At 35.9% G+C, this 12,985-nt stretch overlaps 1 protein-coding gene across 7 annotated transcripts in view; it reads right to left on the reverse strand.

The window, feature by feature from the left end:
- The window catches only part of PRKACB (protein kinase cAMP-activated catalytic subunit beta), a 76,242-nt gene that overhangs the window by 7,038 nt on the left and 56,219 nt on the right, over positions 1-12,985 (reverse strand). For all 7 annotated transcript variants that reach the window (XM_027648880.1, XM_027648879.1, XM_027648882.1 and 4 more), the window contains 7 exons: positions 11,200-11,261; positions 10,136-10,264; positions 6,264-6,362; positions 5,836-5,918; positions 5,182-5,308; positions 2,897-2,992; positions 1,324-1,446 (listed from right to left, as the gene is read on the reverse strand). In XM_027648880.1, coding sequence (XP_027504681.1) covers positions 1,324-1,446; positions 2,897-2,992; positions 5,182-5,308; positions 5,836-5,918; positions 6,264-6,362; positions 10,136-10,264; positions 11,200-11,261 — 719 coding nt within the window. The remainder of the gene's footprint in view (positions 1-1,323; positions 1,447-2,896; positions 2,993-5,181; positions 5,309-5,835; positions 5,919-6,263; positions 6,363-10,135; positions 10,265-11,199; positions 11,262-12,985) is intronic.

Raw genomic sequence — 12,985 nt, forward strand, 5'->3', positions numbered from 1 at the left:
AAAAGAACAAGCAGAAAGCTATATTTGTCATCCTCACAGTCTCGGTGTTTGACACTCCCTATATTCAGCTGATCAATTGTGATGTAAATACAGAACATGGAATTACTTAAAATAAAAACATTTGTGATATCAAGAAGTCTAATTATCAGGGGCACTGCTTTAGTTCACCTCTCAGTATAGCTCTATTGTACATTATGAGAAATTAACAGGTTTTAATGACTGTAGTACCTAGACCACTTAGAACTAAGGAAATATTAACTCAAATTTTTAAGTAGAGAACTAAGAGAATAAGGTAGAATGAAAGACTCAGGTTATAAAGAACTGCTAGCTGAAGACTGAATGTTAGAGTTTCCAGAGTTCATGTCCAGTGCTGTTTCTGCAGCCAGCCATCCATGGACACAGTAAAAAAGGCAGATGATCAACAGTACAGACGTCAAGCCAATGAGATAAAACTGCAAAATTGCCCAACTTTTTTTCTTTTCTTTTAGCTTAGAAGAAAAAGATTTCTTTAAAAATAGATGTTTGTAAATTAATTCCCATATATTCACAGAAACAGCTGACGGTTCACAGTATTAAAACCTTTCAAAGAGCAACAACCTTCTTGATTTAAAAAATAATCAATGTTAGTGCAGTGCACCACAGGCCTGCTGAGTACTGCCCTTGATTAGAAGCAGAGGTACCTGGTGCAGCACTGCTGTGTCTGTGCAGGGACAAGGGAGACAGTAACTGGAACAGATGCAGTGAGCACAGAGAAACAGTGACAACACTGGCTGGCAGGAGAAGCTGCAGAGTGAGTGCATTTTGGTGCCATTCGGCACCAAAGGTAAGAGATATTAATTAAAAATAAAAGGGAAACATTGGAAACACTTTTTGAAAATTTTATACAACAATGAAAACCAAACAGAACATTAGACATGTCTTGAACTGCATGACTGCAGAAGTAAAGAGACCTACTAGGAATGATGGAAACCCTTCAGAGCTTCTCAAAAACTGCAAAAAAATTCTAGAAAATAGCTAGGCAAATTAAGCATACAGCTAAATAGTTGTTAATAGTCAGATCATTTCAATCCAAGCATGAAGGGATATAATACCACAGTGTCTGTAAATTTAGTAATTGGCATTTTAAATTTGAAGGCAAGGAGCAGATTTTTAGAACTTTGATTTTCAAGTTACAATGTCTGTAGTTAAGAAGTGGTCATTACACACTTTTCCTATGTTCTTTCCAAATTGCTGTCTAGTAGCCATTAAATTCTGCATGTCCTCCACCAAAAAACAGGCTCTGCAAAGACAGACAACTGTGTTTGTGAAAACACACAAACTTACCTTGCCAGACACAATCTTCTCGTAAATTTGAATAGGCTGATCTGCAAAGAATGGGGGATATCCAGCTGCCATTTCATAGATTAACACTCCTAATGCCCACCAATCCACTGCCTTGTTGTAACCCTGGATAAAAACATCCCACTGTTAGTACCGTTTCTAACACAGATTAAGATTTCCAGTACATACCTATGGGAATACAAAGAAAGCAATTACATTGTTTGTTCAATACAGAACTTACAACCTAATTCAAACCAAACTGGCAGTCCCAGATTCCAACAGCAATACACTGAAACCCTGATACAGCACTGCCAGTGAAACATTTGTGTGATGAGTGCCAGTGGTGTCTTTACAGTGATGTGACAAGAATCCCTAAGTGACAGAAATGGCCACAATTTATTTATTTACTTAAAATCAAAACTATCTTATTACAGAATGATTGAAAATTCTTCAAAGTTTAGGGACATTTCATTAAATATCACAGTATTTCCTAGACGGTATACTGTCATCTTTTTGCTTGATTATCTGCATTTCAGAACATTCATTTTCATATGCAGTGAGTTAGCTACAAGAGCTTAGAAGTTTAGTTAATAAGCTGTTATAGTCATTTACGATATGATCTTAAAAACCTGAACATTAAATCATTAGTAGGTCCTATTCAGTATTACAAAAGCCAAAAAACCCACCAAACCTATCAATTTCATATATGTTCCCTGACATCTTTTACAAAGCTCAGGGCTCAGATTCAGTCTTTTCTGAAGGATCTACTATGAAGACTTTGTAGTAGATGCATTGCAATTTATTCTGCTGTTTTAGCTGCACTGGGGCAAAAAAAGGTGCAAAGAACCAACATTTTTTCCCCAAATAGACATGGATTTTGTTTATTTTTGAAGAGCTGGTAAGGTATTTAATTAAACCAGACTAAATGTGCGATTTAAGATTATGCATTATGACTATTTATAGCACAAGCAGTTCTATAAACTATATTTTCCCCTTGCAAAATATATAGGGCTACAGTTAAACAGCTATTATGATTAATAATACTTCTTCTATGTTTGAACACTTAGTGCAAGTACCAGACAAACGGATCAAGAGTAAGCTCACAGTGCATGTACTTTATGTGTAAAACCAGTGGATTGTCACGTTTGATTTCATGGAAACTGCCTTAAACCTGAAACACTCTGCAACAAGTTATGTGATGACTACTGATTCATCCCCTGTGTGGTTCCTGTTCCAGCCTGTTAACACTTCAGAATGTAATCACTGAGCTCTGTTGTTCTGATAAGGATGTTAGTTAATTAACTTATAGATTTTTTAAATCTCTTTTCCCCTCCCAAGTTACATGGCAAGTAGAAAGTTCTGCACAGTATTGTGAAAACTGCTGATTTGGCATAAGTTTTAGCATACTAAAAATATTTACAATGCAACGATTGCATTTTATGTAATTCATAAAGAATCGACTGGTCAACGTCTGATTTTCTGAAGTATCAGCAATTGTTTATCCCTCAGAGTTTAACAATTAGGTGGTTACATTTTAACTGCATCAAATGCATGGCTGAATAACAAGACAAAGTACCTTGCTGAGAATTATTTCAGGTGCCAGGTATTCTGGAGTCCCACATAACGTCCAGGTTCTTCCTTTTACCCTTTTTGCAAAGCCAAAGTCCGTGACCTATCATCAGAAGAAATAAATTGACTGTGAGTGCATTGCTACGAAGAAATTTAAAATTAAGTACTTTTGAAATCTTTTGGAAAATCATTTTATTACAGGAAAAATTTATTTCTCAAATCACATAGTAGCATATTATCAGATGTACCTTAGTTCAGTTCTCAATAAACAGAAGGTTTCTCATTATATAATTAAGAAAGAACACAAAGTAGGTATTATCACCTGACATAAGCTTCTACGTCTAACTTAAAAAATCAGTGGGAACTGTGGCTTACTAATCTTCCACATGCACTGCAATTACATTATTCATTTTTCTTATACTTTTCACATCAGGCTGTTTGTACTGCTGAAAGTTTAAAGAACATGAATAAGATATTTATGTATTTCTTTACTTAGCAAATAAATTAATCACAAAAAGGGTCATGATATCCAACAGTCTTGTAAATTTAGAATTTTATTGCATAAGTGTATAAAGGTTATATGTAAAATTAGTGTGGGAATAAGACAACATAAAAGAGGTCTTCCTATCAGTTCTGATTCTGAGTGTCTTTGAAAGCATCACCAGAGTCAAGTTTGTTTACTAGAGCCCTGGGGGAAAAATGTAGCAGTAATTGTATTCACAAATGGCAAGTACTTGGCCATTATAAATTCTTCCTTTCACTTGTCATGTTTTCTGCAGGAAGTTTCCAGAACTCTGTGTGCACTATCACACTCTCTGTGGTTTTTCCTGGACATATATATTCCTGTGGAATGTATACAGCAGCCAGGTAGTTACATGTGAAATTCTGCGATCGGTTTGAAGCTACCAAGTCTATTTGTTTGGGGATCCTTTTCTTTTGTTTCCTCCTTCATGGTATCAATTTCAACCCATTCCCCAAGAAAGCATACTGTACTGCAATGAAAATTGTTGCTAATTATACAGTAACCCTGTCCTGTACACTAGTGTCACAATTAAAGAAGCCAAACTCCAAACTACCAAGGCAGCTTTTGCTTCATTTTTGGAAGAAACAACAGCATCAACAGCTGGAACTGAACAGTGGGTGACGTGTTGACTAGACAGACCTGCTTCAGTTAGCAAAGAATCATTTCTGTGCTTGGGAATGCACATCAGCCTATGTAAGAATGACACACTACAGACACAGGACAAACAGTAATGGCTTTAAAATGGAAAAAGAAAATGAAGTTTGCGCAGCATCAACACAAACAGTGTGCACCACCTGTGCAGCATCAACAAATGAACACAAATCTCCCTCTGCACCAGCAGGAAAACACAACTGTTGCATAGAGAGAGTTGCCAACTCCAGGCTAAGCCAGTCATAGGTTTACATTAATGATGCTCCCCAGCCACATCAAAGGAACTTGATTTATCTTCTCCCTACAGTATTATTTTACTCTCCACGCAAAATTATTTTACAGTTATAAGCTGTTAAGGATATGACTCCTTTCCACTTCTCTCGAACATTTTTATGATGTATTTTCTTGTTAGATTCTGCTATGGCAAAAGGTGATACAGTGAGGAACGAAGAACTTCCATAGTTTAGGGACTGTAAAGCATTGCAGAGTGCTTGTTGCTGCACACACTGCCTTCCCATTTGCCATTTAGGTTAAAAACATCAGAGTTAAAAGGAAGATGAGAAGGTGCCGAGAGAGACTGTTGTAAAACCAAAGTCATCATCTGCAGCACTGCAATTCTGATCAGACCTCAACTCAGCTCTTACTCCAGATGTATGAGAAGGCCAGGACTCTCCAAGGGTGGGATTCATCTGACAGACATTAAGTACCACAGTATCAGTGTTAACATCCAAGCTGGTTTTCCCAAACTACTTATACAGACAATGCAGAGAAACAGATATTTTAGGGCACCTTTCATCTTGTTCTAGGGCAGACGTATAAAATAGGTCAGATGAACAGAGCCATGTAATCACCTACTTCTCACCACAGACCCCAAGGGAAATCTTGACAACTGGCTCAACTGCAGACAGCTCCACTGTGCATACTTAATTTTAGTCAGAGGAAGTACAACTCAATGGTTTTAACCATTACTAAGCAGTAGGGCATTTGAATACTCCCCAAAAATAGGCTAACATGCCAAACAGCTTCAGACCATTTATTCTAAACACATTTTCTAGAATTACCTAAATCTACACAGTAAGACAAGATTCCACTCCCTAAATATATGAAAAGTATCATACCTGGATGTATCCTTGCTGATCAATTAAAAGATTTTCAGGCTTTAGATCTCTGTAGATGAGGTCTAATGAATGGAGGTACTCAAATGTTAGCACTATCTGAGCTGCATAAAACCGTGCATGTGGTTCACTGCAAAGAATTAAAAGAATATTAATTACCCCAGTGCTATGCTAAGGTACTGGAGCAACCACATAATTGCCAGGGATAGACAAACTAAGCATCTTTTAACCTGTTCTTTTACTGTGTAACAAGAAAAAGCAAAAGTAAATGTTTTAGAATTGATACATGCATTCCCTAAATTTAAGTCTTGCAGCTAAGATACACATGCAAATCAAGATGAATGTATCCCACAGTGCAGAGCTTAAACTTCAAATTTTACTTTTAGAAGTTATCATCAGTTTCAGTGACAAGATCCATAGGGATTCCAAGATTTTACAATGCATAGATCACAAATGTCTGTATTAACTAAGCAAAAAATAAGAAATAATTACAAGTTCTTCACTGCCTGACTAATTTAAGTCCACTGAAAAAGAGGTAAATTAAATGCATTTAACCCTTCAGAATTTTTTCTTCAATGCTAACAAATTTTATAAAACCCTCTTTCCAAATTAGCAACTTAAGCCTTTTTAAAGGAATAATGTCATTAATACTTTTACCTGAACCTTCCGATTCTTCTTAGATGTGAAAACATTTCACCACCAGGAACATACTCCATTACCATGTATAAATTAGAATTGTCCTAAGGAAACAAGTAAACATACACAAATACACATTAGGCATGCTACAGTTTCTGTAATTCCTACATAGAATGTATTTTACTAAAGAATGAAAATGAAAAATTGTAGCCATCCAATGGCCATGACAAATATAAAGCAACATGGGTAGAAATTCTTGAAACACTGCAAAAGAAGCATCATATATCTCAAGAAATCTATTTTAAAGTAAATCTGAATAAAGATAATTAGTGAGTTCCTGACACAGAATGGTGTGTAAGGGACCTGAAGGAAGAGAGGGAAGATGCTTAGTGCAAGTTTAAGCATGTACTTCCCTGAAACCCAGCAACTACTTTCAAAATGATGATTACCTTAAAAGAATACTCCAGTTTAACAAGGAAAGGAAAGTTCACCGCTTGTAATATTCTCTTCTCATTCAGTGTGTGTTCTATCTGCTTCAGTTTGACGACCTAGGAGACAAAAAATACTCAGTTTGTGACATTTTATAGTTGTTGATAAATTTTTCAGTCTTAAACAATTAGTTGAAAGCAAGCTATGTAACTTTACATAATGAAAACCCTTATGGATTACTAGTACAATAACAGTGCCAAGAAAGGATTAAAAAGTCTAACAACATTTTAAAGAGTAACACTTGTGCAATATCGTTGGCAGACAACTCTACAAACAGTGTTCCTTCCTACTTGCTGAGCATAGAAGATAGTAAGGAAAACCTCTCTGCATTTCCTTAAGAATTGCTTATGCTTGTAATGCAGATACTTCTGCAGCAGTTCAATAAAATCCATTTGATCTTTGGGCCCTTTGTTAAGGAAGGCAGGAGACTGTGTCGGACACATTTAATTCTGAATTTTTGTTATCTGTGAACAGGAGTAAACAAACTTACTTTATATAGCTCACACATTAGTGAGAAAACTAAGGAGAATACAAATTCAGAATTTCCATTCTTATAAGCAATAGTTACTTCTTGGAATCCATTAAAATGTTAAGCTGCTAACACGGGGGCAAGTTGCTGATTTCTGATCATTGCTCTTTCTCAGTCAATAATAATTGGTTTACTTGTGTTAAACCCCAACATTGCATAATCAATTTCCATTTTACTTAATCCCTACTGCACAATATATCTATATCTCATTTTGAGAATGGCATGATTTCCAAGTAAAATTACTTTTTTTTTTCTTTCTCCATAGGAAACAAGGAGAAAATGTACAAGAGTAATCAAACAAGTCTGGTTTTGTGTTTGGAAATCAAATCTAACTGCTATAAATAACAGATAAACAAGATATTTCAACCCTGACTGAAACTGTATTTAAATTTAACTTTTAGATACAAAAAGGTAGTACTAACAAAAAACTCACTACTGCTTTGAAATAAATGCCATGCAAAACTAATAGTGACTTAAAAATACTAAATCTCTTTTGAGTCACAGATCTTTAGTGACCAAAGAAAAATTTTGCTCAGATCAGTTCATTTGTGAAAGGTGTGCCCTCCACCCATGGAAAGCTACAGTACTGGAATGTTCTTGTCCATCCAAGCAAGGAATCGGAGGCTTTAGTCTGGGAGGTGTTCAGCTGCAGTGCCAGACACGGCTTTGCCCCCTTCCTACATCTGCTTCCTGCACCTCCTCCCCATGGGGGGAGAGGGAGCAGTGCCCAGGAGGGTGCTGTGGAACACTCGGGAACACCATCCCGGGCCTCCCACAGCACAGCCCTGCTCCCCTTGGAGCTCAGGCTCAGGGCTGCCCACTGCCAGCTCCTGGGACACAAAGGATCCTGCTAATGGCAGATTCTCCAACAGCTCATATTTGAGCTCAGGCTCAGGGCTGCCCACTGCCAGCTCCTGGGACACAAAGGATCCTGCTAATGGCAGATTCTCCAACAGCTCGGCTGTGTCCCAGCTCTTGTTCATAATATTTTCTTTCCAAAAACCATTACAGAATGAAACCAGCCAAGCAACGGTGTGTTACAGCCTTTCTATCACAAGGCAGACAAAGGAATAATATTCCTATACACACAAACTACTGGCTATACCAACATCGACTACATTTTTTTTTCATAACCTGACAAATCAAGCTTAAGATTGGATAACAAAGGCATAGACTATATGCTTTCTCTTATTTCAAGTAAATTGGAAGTGAAAAATTATAGGCAGCCTGCCCATTGTCTGATTTCAGACATCTGTATATTTTCTATAATAGAATAAGTGATAGAAATGTGTTCTTCCTAAACCATCTCCTATTTTTTCATCAGTTAATGGAAGCTACTAATACATTTTTAATAGAACACAAATACATAATTATATATGCTAACTAAGTTGAGTTGAAAAAGCAGATATTTCATAAAGGAACACATCAAGACTTCTGATTACAGACAAAACCATCTAATTTACTAAGAGAAGACTGATGTCTGGATGCAAACATGTTTTAATCCTGTGAATTATTTACTGCAAGTCCACTACAATTGTTAAAAATGTGAGTTTTTGCTTTTGCCAGAAAATTTTATAACTATAGCTTTCCAATTTTGAGAGGTAGTAATGATCTTAATGAACTTTGTTTTAAAATCCTTGAGTATTTTTATAGCAGTTTTCTGAATTAAGATGTAATCTCATAAACTGTTCCAGTGACAACAACTCAGCCATTCATAAAAAATGAAACAGCTGAAAATGTGAAATGTGGTGCTGGGCTCTCTGTGCAGCAGTGGATGCTACAGAGCTCTCCCCACAGGAGGCCACCAGCCATACTGAGGTAATGAGGAGGTGCATTTCCACCCAGATGGAAATGCTCTGGCCGGTCTTTCAGTTGTGCTATGTTGGAATGTCATTTTAATTTAACTGGATTTTTTAAAAAACATAAGTTAGAAACCGCTGTTAGAGAAGAATGCTTTAGTTGCAAAAAAATGAGCTGTTCCAAGTAAAAATAAAAATAATGTCAGATTTGACACCAAAAGAAAAGTTTACTTTAATTCCTCCTTATCTGACCATTATAAAGTGATCCTTAACTAAATGAACCCTAATTCATGGTCCAGGACCCCAGATCACGTGTGAGGAATACTGGAACTGCAACTCAGGCAAACCAGTTTGACTCTGTCACTGCCATAGTTCCATTATATAAAATTACTCAGAAATGTACTATTGCCCAAGTGCAGGACTTCACACTGAGGCAACGCTGACTTTGATTTTGTTAGTTGCTGGTTATTAAGTTCTCTTTGCCCCATTACTACTTTTTTAATATGATTTTTGTTACACAGCAGCAAAGTTATGTATAGTGTCTTACAAAGTAAGAAGAGCTCTTACATTGAGGACCTTTAAATCTACTAATCTAACTAATGCACTTCTGAAAAACTTGTCAAAACTACTTGTAACGATAAATTCCTTTAAAATACTTTTCCACATTCTGGAATTCTATTTAAATTTTAATTCTATTTAATTGATCTATTTATATAATTATTTATATAATTTAATCTATTTAAAATTTGAACTTTACCAAACAACACCGCTTACTTAATCTAAGAGTAATAAGCTGTTAAAATCAAAAAATCAGGCTGGAGCAGCAATACAGGTTCAGACTACATCACTGAAGTTTTTGACCCAGGAAATATCCATTATGTGACAGCTGTTCTGAGAGGGAGACCACTGTTCTATCTATGCAGTTACTACTGATGCAACAGGATTACTACATAATTATACACACAAAAAGTATGGGATCGACATCCATACTTCCTGATCCATCCATTCTTGATCACGGGATCAAGAATGGAAAATAAATTATTGGTGCAAACAATTTCACTTTCAACTGTAGTTCACAAATGAAATTTTTGAGAACTTCTGACCCAAAGAGCCTTCCAGAGTTTTGAGCTACTGTGCAAAAGTTTCCTTCTTTATTTGTTTATTTAAACTACAGCACTACATTTTGCTTTGGCCAAAGAATATATAGGTCACCCTACATAAGCAACACCAAGAATTTACCTGACAACATTTTATTAATGCTTTGGATACTACTTAGAGCCTCTTTGGCCTGCTGTTAATGGTATTGCCCATTGTATGAATGCTACACAATCCCAACAACTGAATCTACTGCCTAAAAGAGAAAGTCAAACGTTTAAATTGTCACTGGTATCCAAGTGTGATAAGAAAAAGCACAGTATGTGCAACACAGTTCAGCCACAGCTACCAGATCTCTGTCTACATCACACTCCTTTGTACCACAAAACCCACTATAAATTACACCAACCTTCTGTTTGTCCAGTATCTTCATAGCATAATACTGTTCTGTGGATTTATGTTTCACCATCATTACTCTCCCAAATGATCCTGTTCCAAGGGTTTTTTGCCTCTCAAAATCATCTAGGCCAGCAGTATTCTACAGGTACAAGGATATAAGGACATTATTTACAACCTAATACACAAAGACAATTTTAAGTGTATGAATTAAATCCATTTATTAAAAAAGTTGAGTAAAATTACATTTATCAAAGACAACTATAGCCAACTGTACCGTTGTTATAATTTCATACTTGTCAAATTTGAGTAAGAGATTTTACACTGCACTCATTAAAACAGAAAGACTTAACTGAATTATATCACCTTTCTGTAATTTGTTCATACGGGTGACACATGCTTAGTAAGAAACATCCAGCAGTAAACTGATCATGAATTTAACATGCAGATAAATAACCTCCTCATGCTTTCCAAACAAGAACATTAGAACATGCAAAAAACCCCAAGTTCTAGAGACAGTTCTACGTGGAGAGAATGTCACTGAGTACATTTTCTCAGATATCCATTGCCAGAGCATTTCAAATGGTGCTTTAAAACAATGACCCTTCCCCAAAATCCCAACCTTCCATGTTAAAATTGTACAAGATTTCTCTCTAACAAGCTCCTTAACCTGCCCCCAAGCCCTAGGCAGTAGTTTTAGTACCCTTGATTCCCCTTACTATCATGAGGGAAATTATTAGCATGGTAAATTACAGATGTGCCAATGCTTCTTGTTATAAAAAAAGCCAACTAAAAGATGCCAATAGATTTGGAGTCCTGTCATGTTGATTTTGAACACCATTCTCGTAAGAAAAACCTGTTGTTCAGTATGAACATTTCATCAGCTCAAATCCAAAGAAGAACCAAGAGTCTTTGCTGATGAACTTCAGTGACAAAGCCAACATTAAAAATGGAAACTCCTTTATAAATGGCACTACAATTATTTCTGTTTTCTGCTCATAGCCAACTGATAACACACTGATAACATTATCAAAACATGCAATACAGAAAATTATTGAGTGCTTAAATGAGTGATACCTGAGGAGGGCTTTCCCATTTTCTTAAAAAGTCTTCTTTGGCTTTGGCTAGGAACTCTTTCACTGAAAACACACAAAAAAGTACATTTTAATTAATATAATTCATCATGGATGTAATGGAAATGCTTTGTTAACAAAATACATGAACTCCATCATCAACTTCTTTCTTCAACTCATAATATGCTATTTTCACCATGTATGAAAGCAAGCATCAATGCCTCTAGAACTTCTACCATATCTCTAGGTGATATTTAAGCTTTCTGGAATAACTACATCATTCTACAACAATTACTTAAATTTTGCCAGTTCTAATAACTGACAATACTCTATAGGCAAGCAGGCTTTAAGGTGATGTTAATTCTTAATTCAACTGGGAAAAAACCAAACACCTGGCATTTATAAATAGCCATTCCACAAAGATTGACTTTGAATCTATTTTTGTTAAATAAACGTTGCATTTTCTTTCAGCTGCTTGACTGTAATGTCAATCTCATTGCTTTTTCCCCTCATCACCTTTATTTAAAAGCTGTTTGCAAGCTCAAGAACCAAAGGGACAGCATTACTGCAAGCAAAGGTAAAGCACAGGGGTACAACACTGCACATTAAGCATGCCCACAGTCAGAGAATATGCAGTTTTAACACTGATTTTCCATTGAAACTGAAGGAATGTATAATGGCAAAATTCTGGATGACTGTTTAAAAAATGTGCACCAACATATTTTGCTCAGCTCATCTCTCAGCTGTTCTTTTTTTTGAATATCAATGCTCAGCCACATCAGTGCAGATTCCTGCACGCACAGTCATTAACGGGAGGGGGTTCAGACATTGCTGTGGTTCTGAAAGTCACAGAATCAAGAAGAAAATATCATACTGGTTTTTTGTTCTCTGAATCATTTCACATAATACAAAGTTAATAACAGTGGATTTTCTGTACTGTGACGCTCTGCCTCAAGCAATTGCTAAAAACCACAGCAATATGCCACGATTACTCTGGGCAGTATCTAGAAATATGCATTTTAGTAACTGTGCTTTGCATTCTGACAGTCAAAAAAAATGAGGTTTATAACACGGAAACAATCATCTGATGAATTGGAACTTCTTTGTACTTTTCAGTGAATACTAATGTTGACAAAACTTTTTAAAAATTCTCTTCTTATACCAGTTAAGTTCCAGCAGCAGTAAAAACAAAAGCAGCCCTGGAGAAGGCTGGTCATGAATTATATTTTTTTTTTTTATTATTTTTTCCACCCTCTCAGGTGTGCTAGATTTGATTATCACAAAACACTGAAGGTAGGTTTATGGCTCCCATCATCACTGGCTCTGATGGAGCAGCAAATATAACGGAAATTTCAGGAAAGTTGTCAAAAGTTCTGTCAGACCTCAAAATTAGGAAAGCGTTTAAAGCATGATATCCACTCAGTAATTTTATTTTAAGAGCAATATCACAGAGGAGGAACATAGTCAGTATCCTAAACTTATGGTTAAGCAGAGCAATAAAAACACAGTTTATATCAAAGGAACTATTTTAAAATGGTATTAAAACTTGCTGAGAGTTAAAAATATTTTAGTGGCTAATCAGTGAAAAATTTTTACATATTTATCCTGTGTGTGGAAAATATTTCCTTTGTTTTTAAATTATAGAGGTTATTCATGTAACGACTTTTAATGATCCTAGTTTGAGAAAAGGACAAGATTTCCTGTGGCATGAAATAATTTCTCAACACAAAAAAAGGAAACAAGCGATGTCCAAATTCATGTTTGATGATCCTTCTTCCATTAGGAGAACA

Source organism: Corapipo altera, unplaced genomic scaffold, assembly GCF_003945725.1.
Source record: "Corapipo altera isolate COAL_440 unplaced genomic scaffold, ASM394572v1 112, whole genome shotgun sequence".
NCBI classification, from domain to species: domain Eukaryota; kingdom Metazoa; phylum Chordata; class Aves; order Passeriformes; family Pipridae; genus Corapipo; species Corapipo altera.